Source organism: Centropristis striata, chromosome 16, assembly GCF_030273125.1.
Source record: "Centropristis striata isolate RG_2023a ecotype Rhode Island chromosome 16, C.striata_1.0, whole genome shotgun sequence".
In the NCBI taxonomy this organism is placed as follows: domain Eukaryota; kingdom Metazoa; phylum Chordata; class Actinopteri; order Perciformes; family Serranidae; genus Centropristis; species Centropristis striata.
The window spans coordinates 12,633,244-12,659,451 of NC_081532.1; the positions used below are offsets into that span (position 1 = coordinate 12,633,244).

At 38.7% G+C, this 26,208-nt stretch overlaps 1 protein-coding gene across 2 annotated transcripts in view; it reads right to left on the bottom strand.

Annotated features, from left to right (window-relative positions):
- Positions 1-26,208, bottom strand: part of atrn (attractin) — a 166,074-nt gene that overhangs the window by 108,554 nt on the left and 31,312 nt on the right. For both annotated transcript variants that reach the window (XM_059353996.1, XM_059353997.1), the window contains exons 7-15: positions 25,556-25,646; positions 21,983-22,232; positions 18,580-18,763; positions 17,679-17,833; positions 10,823-10,907; positions 7,119-7,342; positions 4,191-4,312; positions 2,179-2,317; positions 1,320-1,501 (exon numbers count right to left, since the gene is read on the bottom strand). In XM_059353996.1, coding sequence (XP_059209979.1) covers positions 1,320-1,501; positions 2,179-2,317; positions 4,191-4,312; positions 7,119-7,342; positions 10,823-10,907; positions 17,679-17,833; positions 18,580-18,763; positions 21,983-22,232; positions 25,556-25,646 — 1,432 coding nt within the window. The remainder of the gene's footprint in view (positions 1-1,319; positions 1,502-2,178; positions 2,318-4,190; positions 4,313-7,118; positions 7,343-10,822; positions 10,908-17,678; positions 17,834-18,579; positions 18,764-21,982; positions 22,233-25,555; positions 25,647-26,208) is intronic.

A 26,208-nucleotide genomic window follows, 5' to 3' on the forward strand; every position in this document is an offset into this window, starting at 1 on the left:
GTATGTAACATTATTGACATGTTTTTTGTTTTGTTTTTGGCTAGAAATGTATTTTAATTGGCACTAATATGCCATTAGCATTAGCTATTAGCCATTAGCCCACTAGCTAGGGAGTGAAAATACATAGGAGAGAAAAAATTTCAGATCAGATCTCTCCCATACATAAATACATATTTCCAGGTAACCAAATTTAATCAAATCCCCTTCTTAAGAAATGTAAAAGTGACATCAAACCTAAATATATACTTTAGTTTAATGTTTTAAGGTTGTTTTGCCCAGTTTTACAACATACATTAGTTGTAAATGTTACCAGAGTTCAGAGACAAACCCTGATGGACTTAACACTGAACTCAGGCAATTCGACTCTTCGACTAAAATTACAATTTACATTTGAGTCAACACTAAAGCTCAAATCAGTTCAGAATGAGACATTAGCTTCTACTGGATTCCTTGATTATGAAGTAAAGAGTGCAGGATTGTAGCTACAAGTCCACTCACAGACAGTATCTATAAAGACAAATGTATTCAGGACTTGTTCAGTAAATCATGTTTATACTGCTTCTCTCAGTAAAATGCAACATTTGCACATATCGCCTTTTTTCTGCATTCTGTGTGTTATGTCCGTTTACAAATTGGATGCAAAGATTGAAAGTGAAAACTGTACATTTCCACATCATTCACACGTCTATCTGTAGATATGTGACCTGCATGTGATGATATAAACGGCAGCCTGCGATGGTTAGTCGATGGTCGGGATAGATTTCTGCGTATTCGCTCTAATGGAGCGAGTAAGAGATGTCTGAGCTCTGAGGAAAGAATCTGTTAATAGGAGATTTGTTTCACGCTCACTGGTCCAAAAACCACACAGAAAAAGAATCTGAGCGGACTTCACCTGCAGGTTAAAAAAAAATCAAAAAAGGGCAGATACCACAAAGAATCCCAAGTGACACAACAGCAGTCAGGGGTTTGGTTTATTAGAGATAACGTAGGTTTTATTTTGGGCATTTTTATATTTTACTCTCTTGAATGTCAGATCTTTTTAGATTCCTTTTTCTTGTTTCATCTGAACTCATGCACCTCTGCTTCAAAATGAAAATCTGTCAAGCAGACGCTCTTTGAAGCATATGTTCTTATTTATTTAACTGATGTGTAACTCTTCAGTCGTGCTGTAACACTCTTTTAACACCACTCCCTCTCTCTCTGTGTCTTAAGTGTTCATGATATCTTTTACGCTGCAGGTGTGACGCCTCAATTTCCCCAAGGAGAACATTTAAGTTTGTCTAATCTGATAATTAATATGCAAAACTGCTCCTCCTTACCACCACGCTCATAATCTGCAGCTCCTTCAGGACAAAGTCCACCTTCTTCTGTGTGGTCAGCGAGGCCAGGACAGCGTTGTGGCTCCTGCAGGCCAGCTTGGCGTTGTCGTACGAGTCCTTTGCGGTGATGAACTTCAGACAGGAGTTGCCCACCAGATGCCAGCTCTCCCCGCACACGTTTTCTATTATAATAATAATAAATTTTATTTGTAAAGCACTTTTCATACAGAAATCTCAAAGTGCTACAGAAACCAGAAACAAAAAACAAAAGACTAAGAGAAAACTCAGACACATTTAAATCAGCAGTAGAACTATTGTGGAGAGGACAGATAAAGAACTGGTACTATAGACACAACAGGTTGGTAGGCTGATGTACAAGTTGACGGTTAACGGGTCGAACTGCAATATATGTTTTTTTGGTATCTTCATGATCTACTGTATACATCCATCAAAAGTATAAAAAATAATATTTTGAAGCTGAAAAGTTTTTCTTCTCTCTTATTCCTACAATTCTCCTGTAAACCCTGCAATGCAATAGATTGTTTGTATAGTGTTTAATAATCAAAAACAATGTTATAACAATGTTGTAATATTATTTTATAAAGTTTATTGTTTGAGAAAGTAGCTCTAAAGTTTTTTATTTCATCAGACAATAATAAGTCAAAATATTGTGTTATAATCTGATAACTAAATACAACTGAAGTGTAAACAGTTTTCACTGACTTAAACTAAAATAGTTACAGTTTTCTTTGATTAAGATAAAAAAAAATGCCTAGACTTTTAGTCAACTTCTAAAATAATTGAAAACCAGGATGAGGTTGACAGACTTGATAATAAATAGCTGACAACTTTGCAGTACCTGGCAGTGAGATGCACTCCTGGTTGCGAGGTTCCCACTGACAGTTCTGGTCCACAGCGCAGCTCTTGCAGCTGGTTTTCTTGTTGCACACGTATGAGGGGTTGTCTTTGGGGCAAACGTCATACTCTCCTATGGCCCCCTGCGAAGAGACAGCAGGAAAAAAAACCATTAAACAGCTATAATATTTGGAGCTCCAAAGAGCTGCACTTGTGTCATTTATGAAGGCATCAAAATGTTTTAGAGATTTTGGAAAAGATTGAAGAGTTTGTTGCCATGATTAGAAAAAAATACTTCCATTTGTTTTTCTTACTGACAATTCAGCAATTTGAGTTGAAAGCCAAGTTATCACAAGTGTTAAATTACCAAATAATTGCAGTCAAAGAGGCCACGCCTTATTAATCAGATATTTTGGAGACAAGTGCAGATCAGAGTGCTGGAGGAGCCACATTAACTGTCTCTGGGTGTCATATTGCACCTAAACGAGCTGTGATTTAATCGCAGATTGATGAATCAGATGCAGTGTTGGAGATGAGAACGTGCTTCATCAGTCATTTATCTGATCATTACTCACATTTGACAATTTATAAGGTGTAATAACTCCTAGGTGGAACTGAAAGGGAGGTTCGTCATTACAACATTTGTGTGTCCTATTCAAAATAGACTAAAATGTGCCAAAGCTAGGGGAGCTGCATAAGAGTTGGATTGTGTCTGAGCATTCATTATCCCGTGCTTCAAAGAGCCAAGGACTGTTAAAAAAGACTACTTATTCATGCATTAAACTCTAAAATTCTAAAAGTCTAAAATTTCATTTCAGCTTGTACAGAAGCTTTTAGTAATATTATTTATTACTAGAAACTGTACTCAGTAGAGAGCAGATCTCTACTAACAGTAAAGTCTCAAAGTTTTCTTCAAGATGCATAGACTAGTGTAATTGTACTGTAACTGACAGTCCTAGGTGTGTAAACTTAATTAGGGAAATACAATGAAAGAAGAGTTGAATCCCTTCCAGCTTCTTTACATTCAGGATAGCTGCAAATTATTATTTTTAAATTACTTCAGTGGATAATAACATATCTGGTAAGGAATTAATCTGCAGATGCTCCGGTTCAAAATTAGATCAAACGTTTCCATGGATGTCGGTTTTTGAGCCACAACAAATATCAATATGTGGCCTGCAAAAGACAAGGAAAAGGCTTGTTTTTTTTTAGTCTAGCCGATTGCCAGAAATGCCTTTTGTTATGAGAGTTTGACAATTAAATGAGGTTACAGTGAATTTGCCCGAAAAAACATTAGGCTGGTGGGGGAAGTGGTTTTCTAGATTAGCTGTGGAGAGACAGTGGCAGTGTTCCCATTAAAGTTTAAGCTAATTGTGAAGCAAAATTCTGAAGTTTCGCATTAACGAAAATGCAATACAAAGCTGCATTAACATACTTTCATCAGAAGATGGTATTATAAGATTGTATGTATTGTTGTAGGCTAATCCGTCAGTAATAAGTGGAAAGAGAGGTTGCTGATCTGACAACTTTGGCCACCCACAAGAGAAAATGGAGAGAAGTCTTCAGGAATTGGATTCAATTTGGCAACTTTAAATTGTTCTTTACAGTTTTCCAGAGCATGAAACAGCTGATCAGTCATTTGAGTTAAATGTTCGTTACGTGAGAACTTGTTTGGAAAAAGTGTTCTCATCTCCTGTTAAGTGCATTAACTATTTTACAAAAAAGATAAAATCCTTCTCAAGCAAGTGTAAAAACTTTAAGTTTTATCAAATTCCTCTGTTTCCATCAAGCTTTTCTCATGCAAACTGCAAGAAATTTGTTGATGTTAACACAACTAGTTACATAAACACACATCGAAAACATGATCCATCTAGCCTTACAACTGATGTAGATAAAACTCTGAAAGTGAAATGACGTTATGCCCATTTATACGTCAGATTTGAAAGATATGGACATGCAGGTATTTGCGATGTGTGCTGTGGGTGTGAGGACGATGAGCATCGTCAGTTTTCTTACTGTGGCAGAGGTGCAGTTGCTTCCCAGAGACACACACTGGCCTGAACACCACTGGCAGCCGTTGGTGTTGGCAGTGCAGCTGTAGCAGTCTGTGTACTGGTCACACCTCTCGTTGTCAGAATCTGCAACATTTGGAACAACATGGAATGTTAATAGTTTTGTTCTAAAAAATAAAAAAAAGGACAATAGTATGACTGTGTAGTTTCCTGATGCCTCGTCTGGTGAATAAACAGCCCGCTGTTTTATTTTTATTGTTGTTTCTTCTATTTTTCAAATTATAAATGGAGGGCTACAAACTCAGTGGTTTTTCGAGAATTGAGACACTGAGACAGAAACTTAAGTAAAAGTACAGTAGTTTATATCTGTAACAATGTGCAGTATTTAATGAGATCACTGTGTTTTGGATGTAAATATCTTAATCTGTAAAGTAAGTTATAAATACAACTGTGATATAAATGTAGTGAAGCCAATTTCCCTCTGAATTGTAGTGAAAGTCACAAAAATGGAAATAATCTCTCCCTACACTACATACACGGGTTAACTAGATGTTTTGTTAATCTACTGATTGAAACACTGTAATTCCTCATTTAGAATTTGACTACAGGCCTAACATAGAAGCTCAGGGAATTTATTTAGTTTCTGTTCATTTGTCATTCGGCAGTTTAAGCAATTCTGATTGTGCCGTGAACCACAGATCAGTCAACACTTCCAGGACATGAGGTTTCTTCTGTGGGAAACTGGGACAGAGTGACTGCCAGACAGCAGCAGAACAGGAAGGCCTCCCTGGTATTAACTGTGGCTGAAAGATATTCTGAGACGCAGTTTCCATCTGCCGGCACTTCTGTAGACGCCGACACCGGAAAATGAGACCGGCCGTGTTGGGGGAGCTGAGGATTTTGCAACAAATGGCAAACAGAAGAGAATTCTCAGCGGGAAGCGGGGAGACCTGGCTGAGCTGTCCCTGATGATTACATCTTCCTGTCCTATCTGACACACGCACGCACGCACACGCACACACGCACACACGCACACGCACACACAGCCACACAGGGCAGTGCACCCTGAGAACTGGGACACGCTGTCATTTTGAAGAAAAATTAATAACCTAAATGTAGTTAAATGTGTTTATAGGACATTGAATGCATGAAGAACATGCACACTCCCATATACTCTCCGGTATCATCAACCAAAACAATTTTATTATTCGAAATGTATGTTTTAAAGGAATTGTCGATTAATGAATGCATTTTTTTATATAGTTTAAAGAATGTCTGAATATAATAAAAGAGAGATGACATATGCACAGGAAATATGTGCAAAATTTACATCAGTTACGAGAGTTGAAAAACTTTGACAAGACAACAAAAATTCACATGACAGTGTGTCACAAAAGTCAATCATCACTGAGATTCTCCTGACATGGAATGCTGAATCATATATATATATATATATATATATATATATATATATATATATATATATATATACATTACTCTGGTGAATGGAGAAAAGTAACTAAAGAAGTTGGACTAACTGGTAAGTTCTCAAAATGAGTTAATTGATTCCAGTGAATCAGTTTACACACTTTACTATGAACGAAGTTAGCACTAGCATTAGCCAAAGTTAGTGCAACCACTGGCTTTCCTGTCATACTTTGATTCAGATTCAACAGTTCATGTAATGCAAATAAACACATATGATCCCCAGGGTCTCTGCAGGTTTCAACAAGTCAAATTTAAGACTTTTTAAAAACTTTTTTAAGACCATAATGAATACAATTTAAGAACCATTTCACATCCATACTGGCAAAAATATGTATGTATGTACATATGTTCACATCTACCGGCTTCAACCCTGCATTGAATTGTTCGGTCTGGAGACACAAATCCTTGAATTTGCACTTACCAATCTTACACAAGTAAGCTTTGCTGTGGGCTTTCATTTTTTTTTTTCTGTAGCTATACTAGCCTGTAACACACCGTTCATGTGCACTGCACATGAGCTGGTTGTGCTCAATAAATTCTGACCGGGCTGCACAGGTACTTAGTTCCTGTGGTTATGTTATAGGGTCCTCAAAAATCAAAACATTGAAACTGTTTTTTATGCAGTTCATGCATTTGTTTTAAATAAAAGTAACTTTAATACATTTTAAGACCTTTCAAAAATCATATTGAAGACGATATATGATATTTTAAGAGAATTTTAGATATTTTAAGGCCTTAAATTCAAATTTTGGATTTTAGACTGTTTAAGACCACGTGGATACCCTGGATCCCAGGGAAAAGATCTTTTTTTATGAATCTGCTGCTTATAAATTAATCAACTGAGCAATAGTTTAGTTAAAAAAGAATGTCTGAAAATCCTGAAAAATGCCAATTACAGAGCCCATGGTGATCCTTTCAAATATATTGTTCTGTCCAACTAAAAGGACAAAAACATATTCAATGCAAGACTGAGAAAAGCAGAAAATCTTCACATTCAGCTGGTGAACATTTGGCATTCTGGCTTGATAAATGAATTAAATCATTACCAAAAGGTTGACCAACTAATTAGATGATCCAGCTTCAGCACATAATGACACATACAGAAATGACATTCGTAAAAATGACAGCAGGACAGTTTCTAAAGATGCATGAAGGCCATGATTCCTTCATTTCAAAACCTCACACACACACAAAAAACATCCCGGTGACACAATTTTTTTTTTGGCATTTTCACTCTCTGATGTGCAAGACTGCGTTGGCAGTCTGTGACAAACAAGCCGTTTCTGCCAGTTTATGCATGCCATCGGACATCAGTGTTGTGAATGCAGATGAGTTCTGCAGACACTCGAGAAAAGACAGCGAGGATCTAAAATAATCTCGGATTAGTTTCACATGGCAGACGTGCACCGATGCGGGATTTCAAAGAGATGGCGGTGTCACCTACATGATCGTGTGTTACAGGAGGCTGGAAGCTGCTGCTGTTCGCCTCCGATACCGTTGCTCTCCCAGGGCAGGCAGGTCCCCTGGGTGCTGTTCCAGACGCAGTGGATCCCCGGCCAGGCCTGGCTGCAGGACGCCATGCTGGAGAAGGCCGCGCAGCTGGGCGAGGTGTACATGAGGACGTCGCTGAGCAGCAGGCTGTTGAAGCCGCCAAACACGTACATCACGCTGTAAAACAGAAGAGGGACAATGTTAGAGGGGTACAGGGGAATGTGGTAAGAAGATGTAAGGGATTCAGGAAGCAAGAGCGGCCAACTCCTGCACCGCAATCTTCTCCAGTTGTGACCTTTTGCGCGCGGTGAGAGCCAGAGGAGCTTAGTCCGAGTGCTCTTCTGCCTCTCTGGGCTTCAACCTGCCTCACAAGTCTGCTAAATCCCCAACAAGCGCTCTCTTCTTGTGCAGATGGACCTGACAGACCCCCCTGCTGTGTGTGTTTGGAGGCAGTGTGTAGGGCATTTCTCAACATCTCTCTCCACTGGCCTCTGTTCAGCTGCTGGGATTAGTGTGTGTCTTTGTGTCTGTGTGTGCCGGGCAGGGCGGATGGGTAATTTGCACCAGTCTGATCAAAAGTCCCTGCGGATCACAGAGGGCACACTTCAACCGTTCGCTCTGGACATCCTGCTGAGCGCTTGGATCAGAAAGACGAGAATGTGGGAGTCTTGCAGTGGACCACATAAGTGAGCAGCTTCCTTTTCTTTCTCATTTAAAAAGATGAGAGTCATTGAAGCAAAGGGCGAGCGAGACAATTAAAGGATGTATTAAAGTTATAGGAGTTAAAAGTGACACGGCACAGAAGGACCGCGAAATGCAGGAATGCAGGTTTGTAAAAAGGATCTTTTAGTCGAGATTTAAGGGAAGTCACTGAGGAGGCAGGACTACTTTCAAAAGAAAGAATGTTTGGGGGTCCCTGACAGCAAAAACACTCCTCTCTCCTTGAGTTGTAAGTCAAGACCAGGGATAGCAGAGTTTTGTAGCAGGATCTGAGGTTGATAGGTACATATGGGGGAAAAAAGCTCACAAATCTATGTTGGAGCAAGAACGTGGAATGCTTTAAAAGTAAAACCTTAAAAATCAATTCTAAAATCAAGTGGAGGCCAATTGAAAGAGGCTAAAATGGGGGTTAGAGTACTGAACGTCTCGACCGTACTTTCTTCCAACATCCTTATTTCCCCTTCAACATTCAAATTAAAACTTTGCTGTTGTCTTTTGAATAAATTCTTAGAGTGCATTATTGGAAAGTCTCTCAATTGTGACGATTTTCCTTTTACAGACTTACTGTAAAAAAAAATGCTTTGGAACATTTTCTTTCCAAAGCAGAAATAAAGCAGAATATTACTGCTCTGAAGTCTGTCTGTGACTGCGTTAAATCTGAATTGGATCAATGAACGAATGCTTGAACAAACTCTTAATTGCTCCTGAGGAACAGGAGTCATCAGTGAGGATTGACTCGAACAGGGCTGGTGATTCATGTTAATTTTTGATGCCTCCTCTACAACAGGATGTATAATTTAATATGGATCGCTGTGTCTTGCTCTACTGGCGGTGCAGATAATACTTACCGATGAGTCATCCCTTCTGGTCGCAACACCATCCCCATCACAATCTATTCATATCGCAGACTAATAATGAAATGTCATGTATGAACGCACAGCGGATTATTATCCAAGGTAACAAGTTGTTTTTTAAAGGTCTCTGTCAGGTGGCCTTGGTTCTAAGTGTTTGCCTTTTTTTGCCGTGCTGCCACAGAGTTTAGAGTAACTTAACCTGACGCTGATTTTTTTTCTTTATCCACTCTGCTTATTGAAAAAACAAGCACCATGCAATTGTCCCTACATTCCTGTAGTGAATAAACAAGAACCAAGAATTTGACGTTTTCTATCCGATCACATATTCAGTTGTTGTAAAAAAATATTCATGCAATGTTCAGAGAATCTGCACACTGGAAATTCCGAGTGCAAAGAGATGTGATCATGAATAAAAGAACTGCGAAAGGAACCTCTAAAACTGTAATTTCCCATTAGAAAAGCGGAAAGTCCCATAATGTAAAACTTTAGTGCAATGCATAGGAAAAGAGGAAAACGACACGCCAGCACATATTTCCATCAGATGCAAATATATACGGAACATGTTTGTTTGTATAACGTATTCCGTTTGGAATCGTCTTTAAATACCATGAGTGCATAATTAAATATGAGTGGGCCCCGGTGGAAATAAAACCTGTCACTCCGGTTTACATGCACTCAAGAAACAAGGTTACTGAGAGAAATCAGGTTAAGGCTGAAAATCTGAGAACATGTTTATACACAGTGCAGCATCCTCCCCTGACTTACTCCCCATCTATTTTAAAAGAGTGGTATATTAATGATGCTTCTGTGACAAATTAAACAAAAAGAAAGAGCACTGAGTGTTAGACCATCACAAGTCTCCAGAATATCAGTACTCCTCGGTGTTGATTCAAGTCTGAGAAAATGTGCTGTATCCTTTGGTTTATTTTATTGTTTTCAGTTAGCTTAATAGTTGAGCCCAAAATACATAAAGTTTTTTTATGTGCAGCACTGTAAGAACACTGCTTTTAATTTAATGTGCAATATGTATGTTTCTGCCTTCAATAACAAAAGATGGAGCTATGTCGTCATTGTTGTCAGTTTCCCCACATGTTCATCGTTTTTGTTTTCAGGATGTTTTTACTGGGAGCCGAATTATCCACAGATGCCTCCTCCTCTCCAAAACAAACAGACCAGGTGATTAAAACCATTAAAAAACACTGAATAAAGCAGCTTTACTAAAAATTCTGTGTTTCTCCAATGATGTTCTTCATGCCAGCAGAGGGGCTGCTAGCCAAGCTAAAAATTGCGCTTGTTTCTCTGATAACTTAAAATCTAGACGCTCAGGGAGCCAGATTATCTGCAGAGGTCCTATTCTGTCCAAAAAAGGCAGGGTGATTTACACCATTTCAAGTTAAAAAAGAAATGTTTTTTGTTTCTCCAATGATGTTTGTCACGTCCGCAGAGGGGCTGCTAGCCGATCTGCTGCTAACGTTTGCGTTTGCTTCTCTGATGACTTCCAGAGGCTCAGGGAGCCCCATTATCTGCAGAGGTCTCATTCTGTCACAAACAGACAGGGTGATTTAAACCATTTCAAGTTAAAAAAATAAATGTTTTTTGTCTTTTTACAATGTTGTTTTTGCACGTGGCAGAGTGGCTGGAGCCAGGCTGCTGCTAACGTATGCTAAGCTAGTTTCTCAAACTTGAGATCCAGATGGCTAACATTTGCTCAAATTGTTCCTTTAACTTAAAAACTTGAAGTCCAGTGACTAAATCCTTTATCCAGTTAAAATATATAGTTACAATTGTTCAAGCTCTGAACAATGTATTGTGAAAATAAGGCTTAAAACTGGATAAAAAGCTAATTATGACAACTTCTGGCAGACAACCACAACATGATGCGAAGGGCAAAAAATGCAAAAAATTGACAGATGACCAACATGTCCTTGATTGAAAGATCAGATTCATCTGGCTTTGAAAACTGTTTGAAACATTTGGGATATTGTAAGTGCACAACTCAACACAATATATAACATAGGTCTAGTCATTTTTAGACATCTTAATGCAGAAATGTTACATATTAGAGTGCTGGGTAAATGATTACCTGTCACTGAAGACTGCCGAGTGTCCGAAGCGATTGACGTCATGGAAAATGTCTGGTCGAGGCAGCACTGTCCACTCATCACACGCTAGAATGGAAAGACGACACGGAGAGGTCAAACTGCTGACCTACTCCCACATATTAAATCATACAGTTCATGTCTTCAGCAGTTGGATATTCAGCTGACATGCCATGGGTGGTTAGCGAGACCTTTAACAGCTCATATCCTCGTGTCAATCAATGAGTCGGACGGCAAAATGTCCTTGACCGAGACACTGAGGGCTTGACGGCTACAGGGGAAACAATCATTCAGAGAAAAGGCAGCCAGGCATGCGTGTCTTGGATATGTGAAAAGAAATAAATATGGTCTCATGCGGTTACTTAATGCACCAAGGTGGCTCAAGTGGTTATCACTGCTTGTTCACGGCTAGAACTATGGGATCAATTCTGCAGCCTTGGACATTTCTGTTTTTCCTTTTTTTTTTTTTTAAAGAAAAGCTTTTTCGCCTTTATGAAATGATTGGAAAAATGCACTTCAAAATTAAACCTGGTAAAACTGCAGCTTACAAGGATGAACAGCCAAGGAGATCTCTGTGTGCAGTATTCTCTTTATACTCATTGGTTACCTCCACCTGAAGAGAACTTTTAACTGACAGATACAGAGGTTTTATTTTCAGTTGTTCTGTTTTTGTGAGTTTTTCTTCACCGTCCTCTGGGGTTGGATTCGGGTAGCTGGATCCATTTCTTGATCTTTTATTGGTACTACTTCTTTGTTACTCTCATCCAGGCTCAGAAAACACTGGTGAGAAAGCCTATATATGAAGATTTTTTTGTAACTGAATGATGCTTTTTTTTATCTTGTATGCATTTGTTTGACCTTATTACTGTTACAAACAAAATATATTGTCCATTACAGCATTGTAAAAAAATATAGCTACATGATGATACTCAATATTTAACTCTTTCACTACTAATTCTTTTAAGCATTGATACACAGGTACCAGCTGCATATTCTGCTCTCTTTTCTCTCCGACAGCGAGTGAGTCACACTGCATAGCTCCGCCTCTTCTCACTCACTTACAGCAATGTTTTCCTGTTGCTTGTTTCATTCACTCTGGTTGAATAAAACTCTTTTTGCTATGATGTTGGCTCACTAAAGATGGTGTTATGTTCAATCTTTCCCCCAGATAAAAAATGGTGTTGAAAAGATCATTTAAGGTACTGTGTTGAAATTAGAATATGACACTAGTCTGTAATGGATTATGTCTACATTATGTGACTTTTGCTGGTTAAAATGAAAAGCATCACTTGCTTGTGGATAATGTAATCTGTTGCTAATTAATGTTAATTACCGGCTAAAACAATGTTGTCAGGTTAAGGTGCTCTCTACAAACAGGTCTGTGTTTGTTTTGTGTCAGCTGGACAAATTATCCAGATGACTGCATCTCATCAATCTGAGGAGCATCTCCCAGTTTAACTTCTAATGTCATCATATTAATATTTTAAGCATATAGTGTTATTAATTCTGCATTAGGACCTGCAGTATTTAGAGCAAATAGCTAGTGAAAAATAAGACTAATCTCCTCTGCTGCTCCATCTAGTTTTCAGGGTGTAGCTACAGGTTCTAAACATCGATTGGCTGCCATTACAATCTGTAGTGTTTCTGGCTTCGCAGCCAACAAAAAGTGACAACGGATCTAAATCTTTATTACTTGTTATTTAGATCTTACCCGTAAATGTTAAAAGGGATAAAAAGGGATAATGAGATTCTATAAGGGATTTGAAAGGATACACATTTGACAATTACATCTAAATACTGGATTCTGATGTGATAAAATACTACTGAAAGCCAATCCAGATGTAACAACAGCTAGATGTGGTAACAAATAAGATTGATTTGATTAATAACTTTAGGTTGTTTAGACCAATGATTCCAGTGAAATCCTATCAAAGCCTAATGTGGATATACACTGCAAGAGTGCATTATAAAGAGTTTTTTAAAAAGGGATTTTTCTCAGTTTGTTCAGTAATAAAGTATCCAGTAAGGATAAAAGGAGGAAAGGGTAAATTAAGAAGAAGTGAACATAATTTTACGATACAGAAATATATGTTTTTGTCAACCATCCCATTAATCATCTTGTGTCCATATTTATCTTTGGACCCTTTGGGGGAATTACAAGTCTAAGATAGATTTTATTGTTGTTTAAACACTATTTATATGAAAATACTAAAGCCAGGGTAAGCATTATCTTTTGAGTGTGCTTGGGCAAAATCCAATAATAACCTTATAGTTTTACTGTAATTCAAGTGTTCTGAGAGAGATTTCTGCAGCTCTTGGCGCTTTGGAGAGTCTAGCTTGTGATGAGAGACTTTGGCCAATCACAAGTAATTTCTGAGAGACGGCTTCCTATTGGCCGTTTGACAACTGCAGATTGCTAGGAACGTCTCTTCAGATTATGAAAGCCTGGCTGAATGGCGGAAAATCCTGCAGAAATGTTGCTTTTCCAGCAATGGAAGCAACCCAAAAAGAGGTAGATAGATAGAGTTTGACAGTAAAGAAAAAAAAAACATCGGCAAAGCTTTTTTGAGAGATAGAGAGAGAAGGTTGCTAATAGTTTAGCTTTCTGCTAACTTTAGCCAAAGGCTCACAGCTGTGGCTAATTTAAGTTCATGGTTGTGTAGTTCTGAATTCTAAATGTAAGAAAACAGAAGATCAGTCTAGAAACAGAAATATGCATTTCCAAATTACTAAATATAAAACTCAATACTGCATACCCTGCCAGGATGCTTGGAATTAATGACTCATATAAAACATGTGCATATGTCCATGTTCTTCAGGCGGGAGGGGCTTAACAGAAGAGAAGAGCTGCAAAAGAAAGGATGTACTTTTTCCATTTCTGGTGGGGTTTTTTTGCCTTATCCAGAAAACTGCCTACCCCTGTTTTAAGTGGTGCAATTTAGTCACTGAAATGCAGTTTAAAACAGCAGCTTTGTGTGACCTAGATGTCAGAAAACTTTTTATTTTGACAAGTTATAGCCCAGCTTACCCCAGACCTTGAGATGTCTTTACCTCCAAGTCAAAGCTTTCTGGGTAAAGAAACTCTTGAATATAGTGTTGAATTAATTTAGTGTTTTTTTTAAATGATACTGCAGCAGTATGTGACAGTGTACAACGATCATGAGCCGGTACCAACAAAACAAACAACAACAAAAAGGCCTGAAAGTCAAAGCTGCTGGAAAACAGAACAGTGACTGCAGTACATCACCTTCAGTCAGTACAATGCAGTGCAAGTCATCATGGTCTCCCAGAGGAGAGTGTGACATCTGCCAGAGCTCATACACAGGTAGACACTGCCCTCTGGTGGCACACGCTGGTACTGCAGGTGAATTGGCGCATTGCCCCTCAGAGTGGGGATTTATTATGACACCATCTACCAATGTCAGGACAGCGGACGGCCCTTAAATTCTCCGCTCTAATTGAGTTCAGCTTGTTAAGGGGGGCGATTAGTCCTGGACGCGCAGCCCATCTCGACTGTAATTACCAGACAATTACAGAGCTGCTGCTGCTGACACCGACCCTGCAGCTGGCTGGTGGTGGGGAGGTAGGGAGGTAGGGTGGAGGTGAGGTAAATAGTCTACTACTCTTTTCCGTCCGCTTACAAATTCATAGAGACGATCCGGAGCGGCGGGGAGGAGGGAGCGAGATGAGGCAGGGACAACAACAATACTTGAAAGTTTTTAATTCCTAAAGTTCGACTCAAATGTGAACTCTCCGGGGAAATCATGAAAACAATTTGTTTCCTGCGGTGACCAGTGTGAGAGTCTCATTTTGCCAATCAGGCGAGGACACGTGGTAAATGTATAAACAGGACGATATGCTCAGGATTAAATTGATATGATGCCTCTACATGTGCTGCTGCTGACCTAGTCTGCTCTTCACACCGCTATGATGTGCTGAAAAAGGGGACATTTGTTTCTGTCCCAACATGCAATTCTCATGAACAAAAGCTGGTTGCACAGAGAGGGGAGGGGCCCCTTCTTGTGCCCCTGAGATTGTAATTTCGCCGCCTGTCAATCATCTTCGTAATGACACAGAAAAACAGAATGTCCTGGGGCCATTTTGCGGCCTGCAGGGAATTCTCCCTCCCATCCAGACAGACTGAAGCCTCCCATTAATGAGCAGCTTATGACAGCACTGCGGAAGGAGGCCGACTCAATTTACAACAATATTTGCAGGCAGCTAACAAAACGAGGATGCCTGTGCGGTTTCTGACAAAGCCATTCTAACTTCTATTAGGACATATCAAAGAGCTTTAAATGGGATTATAATTAGAATGCAAAAAAATGGGACACTGCAATCGACAACAATCGACTTTTGATCATCTTATTTAACCAACAAAGAGGGAAAACATGTTTTCTATCCTACATCACATCAAATTCACTTGAGGGACTCTGTCTGTCCGTCTGTCTCTCTGTCTCTCTCTCTCTCTCTCTCTCTCTCTCTCTCTCTCTCTCTCTCTCTCTCTCTCTCTCTCTCTCTCTCTGTGTTACACAAACTCAGGGTTAAGTATCTTGATTAAGGGCACTTTAGCAGTATAAAGCGAAGAGCACAAGAGTAAACCTTAAGAGGTGTCCCCAATCCCAGACGGAGTAGTTTAATGCTTTCCTGATAGGCTTTGATCACTTTGTATTTAGCTTCGTAAAGAAATCCATAAGGAGTCAACTCAAGTGTGAACGGCAGCTCCAGGGGATGTTTTACACAAATCTCATGTGCCAATTTCCCCCCTGAAACACCTGACTTTCCCTTATGGTAAAGGAAACACAGATATAAAGTACACTAATAATAAGAGAATCCAGGACGGATTACATGCTACAATTTGCTCACAGCAGCATTCGTTTTGAGCGGGGAAGTTGGAAGTGTAAAGATATTTGTTGTGGGGACTTCCTGTTTGCTGGATGTACAGTGCAGCAGAGGCTCTATGGGGGGCCACTCTAAAGAATTTTAAAGTTTGTTATATCTGGAAATCAGAAACAAAGCTAAATATACAGGCTGCCAACACGTCTGAATGTGTATGACTTATGAAGTAATACAAATTTGATTAGGAAATGTATTATCGTGGATCAAAAGCCAAAAATCTTGTGGGCGGGACCTACGCTGAAATATGTAAGACACTTCTCTATTGGCCAGACTAAATCATTGTGTACTAAAGTTAAATGTACAATATTATCCAGGCTATTAGACAGCTTGTTAACACACCTATGAAGAGGGAGTGACAAGCTAATTGAGCTGAGCTAGCAGCTACAGGCTGACAAAATTATTTATTATTTATTAACCGATTGTTTGATAGATCGTTAAAAAAAGTGTTGTTTTTCTGTCATCTCCACTCCTGCTCTGTCTCTCCAGAGACTTAAAAAAAAACAGTGGATGTTGCCAGGCTGTCACTCTGACTGAGAAAACACGATTCGGCTGAGCAGGCAAAACTTTTTGATCTGCAATAACTCAATTTATCTTACATGTAATAGAGCTAATGAGCTTTTATGGACCTGGCTGTGTGCACAGGGGCTTTGTCATACTGAAACAGAAACAGGAACATTAGTGTTGTTACATAAACCCACTACTGTCTACACTGGAAATAAGGGAGCTAAGCCAGACCACAAAAAGTCTCAGATGAAAAGTATAAAGAATGTGAACAGAGATGTCGACATATTTTGATGTTGTGTGTGTCTGTGAACGTCCTTCTCTATTATCCCGGTGATACGAGGTCATCAGAGTTTTATTGAAGACAAACTATACACAGAGCAGAATAACCCTTCCTGTTGAACAGGAGAATGTCTTCATTAAGACTCCAGGCCAATGATTTGGATTTAACTTTGGAGGGCTTCCAACAATCCCATCACTTAGCAACATTAATAAACACATTACTAACTAAGCCATAAAAGCAAAAACAAGTATCCATTCAGTTAAGTCCTGTCACATCCGAGTGCTTTCTGTCTGGAGATTTTACTGTTAGAGCCAAAATAAACGGTGCGTGGACGCGGAACAATATGTACAATGCAGCTGCAACACTGACCATGCAAGCCACACACACACACACACACACACACACACACACACACACACTCTTGCATGGGCATCAAACTGCTCATCTATATTTTTCACTTGGCTTTTTTCCCTCTATGCACATACGTAAATGCTGCCCTCTAACAGGTCCAAACTCCATATAACTGTGTGGACAAATGATTACAATCTCTTTAAAATTATTAAAATAATTACCAGAGGCAATGCAAAGCAGGGGAAGAGAGCACCCTTGTAGGACTTTTTACATGACAGTTTATCTATAATCCTTTAGTTAAAAAAAAATCCAGTTAATTAATTCAGTCCCAATTAATATATCTTACACTTCTAAACCCTGCATAAGCAACTGCAGTAACACTTGGAAAAACTCAATATGCACACAGTGAGGTTGGAGTCTGTGAAGCAGGTAAAAAAAACCAACAACCTAAATGAGGCGTCAAATCTGTTGCCCATGTATTTCAGCCATTAGTGTGAACATGCAAAACCACTAACTGCTGGGAAATTTAAAGCTGCATTATGCGGTTTTCCGCCTGTGTACATCGAGCAGTGACATTTGACCTTCTCTTGCTCTGGAGCAGCGGCTCAGTGTCCAACAGCAAAACACTGCGGTTGTACAGAGCAGCTCCAAGGTGTGTGTGTGTGTGTGAGTGTGTGTGCGACTGTGTGAATGCAAAGCAGCTCAGTGCAGGCAAAAAAAACCATAATGCATGCTAAGCAGAAAAAAAAATGAGTGAGGCTAGGAAAGAGACTGCAGGAGGTGCTGCTGCTGTTCTTGTTACTGACCCAGACTGTAGGCCAGGAAGTCGGAAGAGAAGCACTTGGCGCCGTGACTCATGGACGTGTCGTTGTGTGTGTTTCCTCCGAACACCAGCATTGCCCCGCTCACGATCACCGCAGTGTGGAGGTAACGGAAGAAGCCGCTGTCTCTCAGAATGGTCCTGCAAACAAACAATGACGGTTGATGTATAGTTTGATGTTATTCAGTTGTGACTTTTAGACTGCTTTAAAAAATGTTAATTTATTGGGGCAATCCCCAGTTGATGCTGTTGCAGCTGTTTTTGTGACTAAAGAGGGTTCAGCTTCTTTTGTTTTTCTTCCCTTCTATTTGCAAACATCTTTGTAGAAAATGTCACAGGACTGACTTCATTTAACACAGCATTTTAAAAGATTTAACAATCAGTTTTCACAACAATCAAGGAAAAAATTATTAGATCATTGTTTTCTTCAATTTCTTGTTCATTTTAATGCCTGGTACAACTTAAGGTACATTTGTTTGGACAAATATAATGAAAACACAAATAGCTCATAAGAGTTTAATTTAAGAGCTGATATCTAGCCATTCTTCATGGTTTTATTGATAATAACCAAAATCATTATCATCATGTTGTTATCATTATATTTGTCCAAACAAATGTACCTTTAGATGTACCAGGCATTAAAATGGACAAGATATTAGAGAAAACAAGGGTGGTCTAATAATATTTTCCATGACTGTATATTAGCACATGTTTTACTGTTCACTACAGAACATACATTTCAATGCAACAGGTGTGTGTGCATGTATATCCCCTTAATTTAACATCACTATTGGTAACGTAATTGCAATTATGGAACCACTACTGTAGTGGGGGGGAAAAACACCATACTGCATTTTTTTATGCAAATTACATTGTTCAAGACTCACCATTTCCTCCTGTCCACATCAAACTTGTACAGGTCTCCAGCTAGGCCGTACTTGTTGGCGCTGAAGGCCTTGTAGCCTCCGTGGATGTAGATGGCTCTGGTGCTGGGATCAAAAACACTGCTGTGGCCGTAGCCGCCTTGGACCAGTGCACCGTCTGTAGTAACCATGTTCCATGTGTTCTTGGCTGAAGGGTTAAAAAAGAAAAAAAACATCTTTCACTTAGCAGCAGAAATCTAGTTACTTCAAGTTAACATAATATAATGAAATAACACTAAGAAAGGAAAGGGAGACTAGAGTTAGGTTAAGAAAAGGTCTTTATGAAGGATTGAGTTTTGGTCCCTACGGGGATATAGTGGCGGTAATTACAGCTAAACCCAGTTTACACAGCGTTGTATTAGTGAGAGAGAGATAAGCCAATATAAATCTTGTGTTATTGTTCCTAAAATGCATTACAAGTACAAAAGTAGCATCAAACTGCCATCAGATTTTACTGGTGATCGCTCAGGTAATGATAATAACTAAATCACTTTCATTTATGTGCAAATAGGACATGCACTCATGTCCATCGGCCACAGCGGCAGGTTAATTCGTCCCATTTTCTCAGACAGATTGGCTTTTAGAAGACAATGAGAGCTCTTAATTAAGTTTGGTTGCCTGCCAACGAGGTTGGTGGATTAGAGGAACACACCACCCAGGTCCAAAACTTGTTAGCTTTATCTTGGTGGCCAGCGTTAATTTCCCGTTGTTATAAACAGATATATTTAGGCTCTAACACCCAGGCCAAGTTATTTGTTGTGGAGCAGCTGAAGCTAACAGAGACATGGCAGGTGTGAAGACAAAACTTGTGAGTTGTTGTTTTTGGGGCTTGGGTCTGTGGAGAACACAACCTGGAGCTGCAGCTTAAAGCTCACTCTGAACCAGGGACGAGGGATGTTTAAAAGAATTTATGTACACTCAATGGCCCTCATTTATTAAACGAGCGTATGACAGAAAGTGAGCGTAAAGTGGGCGTAAGATCATTTCTACGCAAGCCTCGGCATTTATCAGTTTGAACGTGAGCGGAGGGTACGATCAGATCTCATGTCTGCTTTATATAGGCTTTATATATCACGATGTATAAATAAATTACTCAAACCTCGCCAGGAGTTTAATGGTCCGCTACTCTGTTGACAGCACCACTGATTTTCTTCCTTTTCACTTTTTATGCTGCCAAACAAAACCAGTTTGTTGTGTTGCAGCTGTTGGACGTCGTCAGCGTTTCACTTTCTGCCTCTGAGAAATTCTTCTTCTTTTTTTATTAAAACTTACTTTAAAACATTGTTTACCTCCTTCAACCAAAAACCTGTGAAAACTTCTAAGTCCGTGCTCCAAATGTAAAATATTCAGTGAACTTGTTTGAGTTTATAACTATAAGTACTTTTATTTCATAAACCTCCGTCGCTGCGTCTTTCTGTAATATGTCTATATCTCTCCTTTTGGCCGTATTGGGTCCTTTGGTGTCGTAAACTCTGGAGGTGAGCCTTCTGAATCGGGTATATATCAGAGCGTGGTATTTAAATGACACTCGTTTCCAGCCACCACATTTATCAACAGCTGATCATTCTTACGCTGCGATTGGTGAGATACGATCGTTTGATAAATCACACGTGAACCCTGTCGTAACATGAAATATACGCTCAGATCTGCATTTCAAGACATTTTGTGTCTTAATTGATTTAATATCTTCTAATTATAATGATTATGGCTTACATTTAATGAAGACCTAAAATTCAGTGTGTCAAAAATATATATATTACAAAAAACATTTCTGAAAAGTATGTTTAATATGAAAATGTTGGCCTCTGAAAAGTATGTCTATCTATATGCACTTAATACTTGGTCGGGGCTATTTGACTTTGAAATTGACTTTTTCATGATATTCTAATATATTGAGATGCACCTGTACAGCACCTGCTTTCCTTCAAAAAAATGTTTTAAAAGGCTGTTGCTCGGGCTTGGTGGTACCTCCCTCTTCCTCTCCTCTTCCTCTCCTCTCACTGAGCAGTCATCCTCAGGCAGAGGACAACTGCTCAGTGAGAGTGCACCTCGTCACAGGGCGCACTCTCTGCCTGAGGCTAACCACTGCTGTTGGTCTCCTCAACATTTAGGTTGTGGTGACGCAGCAGCGGAGACATGAATGTTGCTTTGCTCATAAGGTCCCAGCTTGCTTCTGGCACAGCATGTTGATAACACACTTAATATTCTAACAGAAACACGAAAATTACCTAAATCGGGTTCCTTCTGTAAGAAAAAACTATGGTTCTTACAGTCCTATTTTCCCCAGCTCTGTATAATGGTAACCTGAGTCACAGTTCTGTATTCACTTAAAATGACATGGGCTAGGGTAAGGATTAGGTTAGGGAACAACAAACATGTCTCAGAGTCATCAAATTGCAGTAGCACAGGTGGCTCTTTTTCAACGGAGTGCTGGACATATTTCAGCCCTACCCTTATGAATAAATAGTCTCAGTCAGCCAATTAAAAGAAAGACAAAAGTTGAAAAAATGTGTTAGGATTAGGAAAGGAGGAGTTCAGGGGTTCGTACACTTTTTCAGTGGTCAAATTCAAGCACTTTTCAAGGACTTTCAAGGTCCATTTTCAAGCTTTTCCAGTACCTTTCAATGGTTGTAAATGGCATGTTTTAGATGAGTACTTGGATACTAAAAGGGGTAATTTCATTTAACCATACCACCAGCAATGGCATTACACTTTTAACAACTAAAAGTAGATTGCTAATCTCTTAAAACATGCTGGTATTGGAATCTAGGGGCTAGGAGCAAAAGTAAGCTCACAAAAATCATCAACCGGCAGCTGGTGGAACTAAACACGACCTAAACTAGGAGGAAAGCCCCACAAACAGGCCTACTTCAGGACCCCGCACAGCCACTATGGATTTGAAAAACTCCCTTCAGTAAGAAGATGCAGGGTAGAGCAACAAGAAACATCTCAGAAACAAGAAGACGCAGGCGAGACGCAGGCGGAGCGGTCTTCATTTCAGATAGGCTATAGGCTATTCAGTTTATATATTTTTTTTGCATTGAAAATGCAGTTGTCTATAGTCAGATTGCAAGAGAAATACAGTAAGAATTTCAAGCATTTACAAGCACTTAATCCAAAATCCAAGCACTTTTCAAATCTTTAAAATCAACACTAAAATTCAAGCAGTTTCAAGGATTTCGAGCACCCGTACGAACCCTGAGAGTTAACTGGATAATATTTATTCAATATTTTCACATAAAAAAAGGTCAAATTTGGCCTGAACAAAAGAAGAGTGCTAATGTGTGTTAACAGAATACTTAACTAGGGAACATAAATGTACCTTCACACCCCAACCACTGCAGTAAAACTACCACCTTCAACTTACTGATGTCGTACTCCTGCACCTTGCTGATGTAACCGTATAGAGGACAGTGTCCAAACATCACCAGCATGATGGGACTGGCCCCCTCCTGGAGCGGAGGCACGATGTGGGCCGAGTGTCCCACCACGGCATACTGATCCTTGGCCCGGGGACTCAGGAGGACCCAGGTCTGGTTCTGGATGTGGAAAACCCACAGCTGACTGGACACGTTTCCTGTGGAGTCGATCTTTCCTCCGTACATGTAGATCTTCCCCTGGAGGAAACAGAGACAACCAGTGGAGCAGAATTAGATCACATCACATGCACAGGTTGCTTCCAAAACTACATAAATGTGAACAAAATAAAACAATTTAGTGACATTTACCGCATGAAAGGTTAAAATTAGAAGGTTTTGAGGCAGATTTTATTGAATAAAATATGTTTATAACAGTCTGTCAGTTTATGAAACACATGGGGACCATAATATGCTGACATATTAACTTTTCCTTTTCCCATTTCCTTGTAACTATGCAACTTTTTATTTTTCTTTGGTTTTTGTGAGTTTTCTTTTTAAGGCAAGTACTGTTCTTTAGAATCTACTACACTATTATATTATTTGGTTTTGGGAAGACATATAGAATATATATACCTGACATGTATATCACAGGTGTTAAATACACTTATTATCTGGTGTTTATTTGATTATGCAATGATGTTACACTAACAGTTTCCTGGGTGGGTGTGGGTTTTGTTCCTTTTTTAAAAAAAACAAACATTTTTAATTAAACTGGGTTTTTTATGTTCATTTTCTTTTTTTTCTCCTTGGCTAATGTACCACAGTGTGTCGACTTGCTGTACCTTGTCTTTGTTTTTTACTCTTGTAAAATAAAAATATTTGATAAAGAAAAAAAGAAAAATGGCATTAAAATAATAATTTATTCCAACTAAACAAATATGAATGCTAATGAAAATAAAAACACAGGAAGCTCGTCCAGGAACTTTACACCTCATTATAATTGAAAGTCTGCCACAGTTACACTATTGTGATCATGAAACATCATTCTAATGAAATGTAATGAAGAATCTTAAACACCGAGGAAAAAACCCATCAGGGATTCTTGAGCACCAACAACCTTCAATCCACAGTTGAGTTCTGAATAATAAAACCAGTTTATAATCATTACCTGGCCCTTGTTTTCTACAGATCAGTTTTCCCCAGTGAATGACCTGAAGTCTGGAGGTCAGACTGAATAAAGTCTCTTGATATTAAGAACCTGGCATTTTCTTGATTTCATACTTAAAGTTAATATGGGTAAATGTACTCAGCACTTGATCATATTATATTATTATTAATGCAGATAAACTGGGTCCTTGAGGGTATTTTCACATTGATTTGTCAAGTTGTGGAATTGATTTCTTTTTGTACATTTGGTAGATTCGCTGACAACAAGCGGCTTTTATTTTTAAAAAGTGTGACTGATTGCACTACAAAAACTGAAAAGTAATTATGCAACAAATTGTATTGCTATTCAAAACTTTCTCATAGCATCTCAACATAAAGAGTGGCTTCTGGGCCTATGACAGTCACAGAAAAATGCTCGATTTCACAAACGCTTGGAGTTTTCATTTCCAGGAGCGACGGAGGAGTTGCAGCATCTTCAGTTTTTATAAGCCAGTCAGCGTGTGAATGTGCTTGAGAGCCTGAATCGGTACATTATATGTGGTTTGTGAGACTTGTAACACTTCTGTCTGTTATGTATCAAGACTGATTTGATTTCAGATTTGTCTTGCAAGCCCACATTGACTTCCAAGACACATTCATACATCGTGATGCAATTTGTGTTTTACAAACACTCTGTCTGCTCTGTGGTTTGAGAGAACCGAGTTTGCAGTCTGCGTCTTCCTCCAAATCCTCCTCTCTCTAATTTATTATTCCATCAGCGGCTCCTAACAGTCTTCTTGGCTGTGAAGAAACTGCTTCATCACCTCACTGCAGCATATCAAAACCCTGAGATTTATACATTAGTTCCAGACAACAAACAGACACTACTGAAAGCATAAATAAAAAGATGGGAAGTTTATAATATTTCTGCTAGTGCCTCCATTTAATTTAGTTGTCATCTGTTCTTTTCTCATCCTCTTTTGAAGCTCTCTTCATATTACACTGAGATGGCAGAAGCCATAGATGCATGTAAAACAGTTTGAAGACTCATTCATAATGTTGTCATCTGAATTCTAAATCAACTTAGACGTGCAGGTCTATTCATTCAGTTTAATCTGCTACTTCTGCACAGTTGCAGATAAAGATCTACACTAATATAATTAGTATTATACTATTTATAGAATGGGATTCCAGTGGTTGCTTTTAAGACTCATGTGATCCAAACATTTCTAGTAATGCCAGAGCGTGCAAAATCAAAAATGTATTGAGAACAGATGGATGTAATCATTTCCAAAATGACATGTTTTTATCTCACAGAATATTCTGCTTCAATCCATATTTGTTTCTGTTTATCCTTTCAAAAACAACATTGACTGCAGTCATAAAACTGTTTGCTCTTCCACTTGCCACACACAAATGCCCACACCTGTTTTAACGGGGCGGTCTAACAGCACCCTAAAGTACAATTATATAACCACAATAACAAGAAATGTATTGCAGCTCCAACATTATTATTTTAGGGCCTTTTCTGTCGCAGCATAATGTTTCCAATACGCCCATGGCCACGATTATTATTTCATCATTATTTTATGCTCCTATTGGATTAGCCTGCTGTCTATGTGCTTTATGTTGTCCAAACTGAATAATAATATCAATCAAAAAAAAAATATTTCTTTAAATACTAATTTATTTAATTCAACAAATCACTTTATACAAATGTACAGACTTTTTTCTGCAATTTTTTAAATTAATTTATTTATGTGTTTTTGGGTGAGGAAGTCAAAATATGATGACAGAAAAAAACCTTGATAGAAACTTTGAATGCAAAATAATACAGCAGCCCTAATGTAAATTGCAGTATAATTGTACAGTATAGGGTCACACGTTTTGAATGATTTTCTTAATGTTAATTATACTTTCTACATTGCAGATTAATATTAAAGCCATCAAAACTATGATGGAACACATTTGGAATTATGTAGTAAACAAAAAAAGTGTTAAACAAACCAGAATATGTTTTACATTTTAGATTCCTCAAAGTAGCCTTTAAACTTTTGCTTTGATGGTCTCAAACACATTAAGAAGGCAAAAACTTCCACAAATTAAGTATTTAATTGATTAAATTAACTCTTGACAAGGCGCACCTGTTAACTGAAAACCATCCAGGTGACACCTCATGAATCAAACTGAGACAATGTCAGAAGTGTGCAAAGTTGTCATCAAAGCAAAAGGTGAAGAATCTAAAATATAAACATTCTGGTTTGTTTAACACTTTTTTAAAAACTTCATAATGTGTTCTTTCATAGTGATATCTTCAGTATAAATCTATAATATTGAAAAAAATAAAGAAAAAAACATTAAATGAGAAGCTGTGTCCAATCTTTTGACTGGTATTGTACCGGTTTACAGTAGATATAATTTCTCCCGTCACATACCTCATGAAGAGCCAGTGAGTGTCCGTATCGTGGCGTGACAGTGTGGACGGAGGGGTCGAGGGTCAGCCATGTCTTGCTACTGAGGTTATACCTGCAGAAAGAAAAAAAACAGAATGGTTAGATTACCATGAGAGTATGGCTCTAAGAGGCTTCTCAAGGAGGCTCACTTCCAAAATGTTCCCAAGTATGTCCTGATCTCGTCTGTTTTTAATTACAGATATACGTCAAATGTTCAGCAAAGATTCTCCTTGATCACTTCAATATTACAAGGCAGGGTAAAGCAAGTTCAGCCAGACGAAGACAGATCGAACCCGTGGGGAACACTGTTGGAAATGGAAACCTTGACTCATAACTTGATGGACAGAAATAAACTGGATCATTGTCTTTCTCCCGTTTTATAGTCAGTAAGATTTAAAGGTACAATTACATAAAGCGGGGCGATTCCTGGATTCTTACTACAGGTGGTGAGGCATTAAATGTGGATTGGAGAATGGATTAGAGCGCTCTGAGAGTGTACACATGCCTACATACAGTAGCTCAAGGCACAGGTAGGAAAATAAAATAAAACTTCGAAATGGAAAATGCAAATAGGCTGATTAACAGCACTCCAACCAATAAAACCTTTTGAAAGTCTTGCCTGAATAAAACTTCAC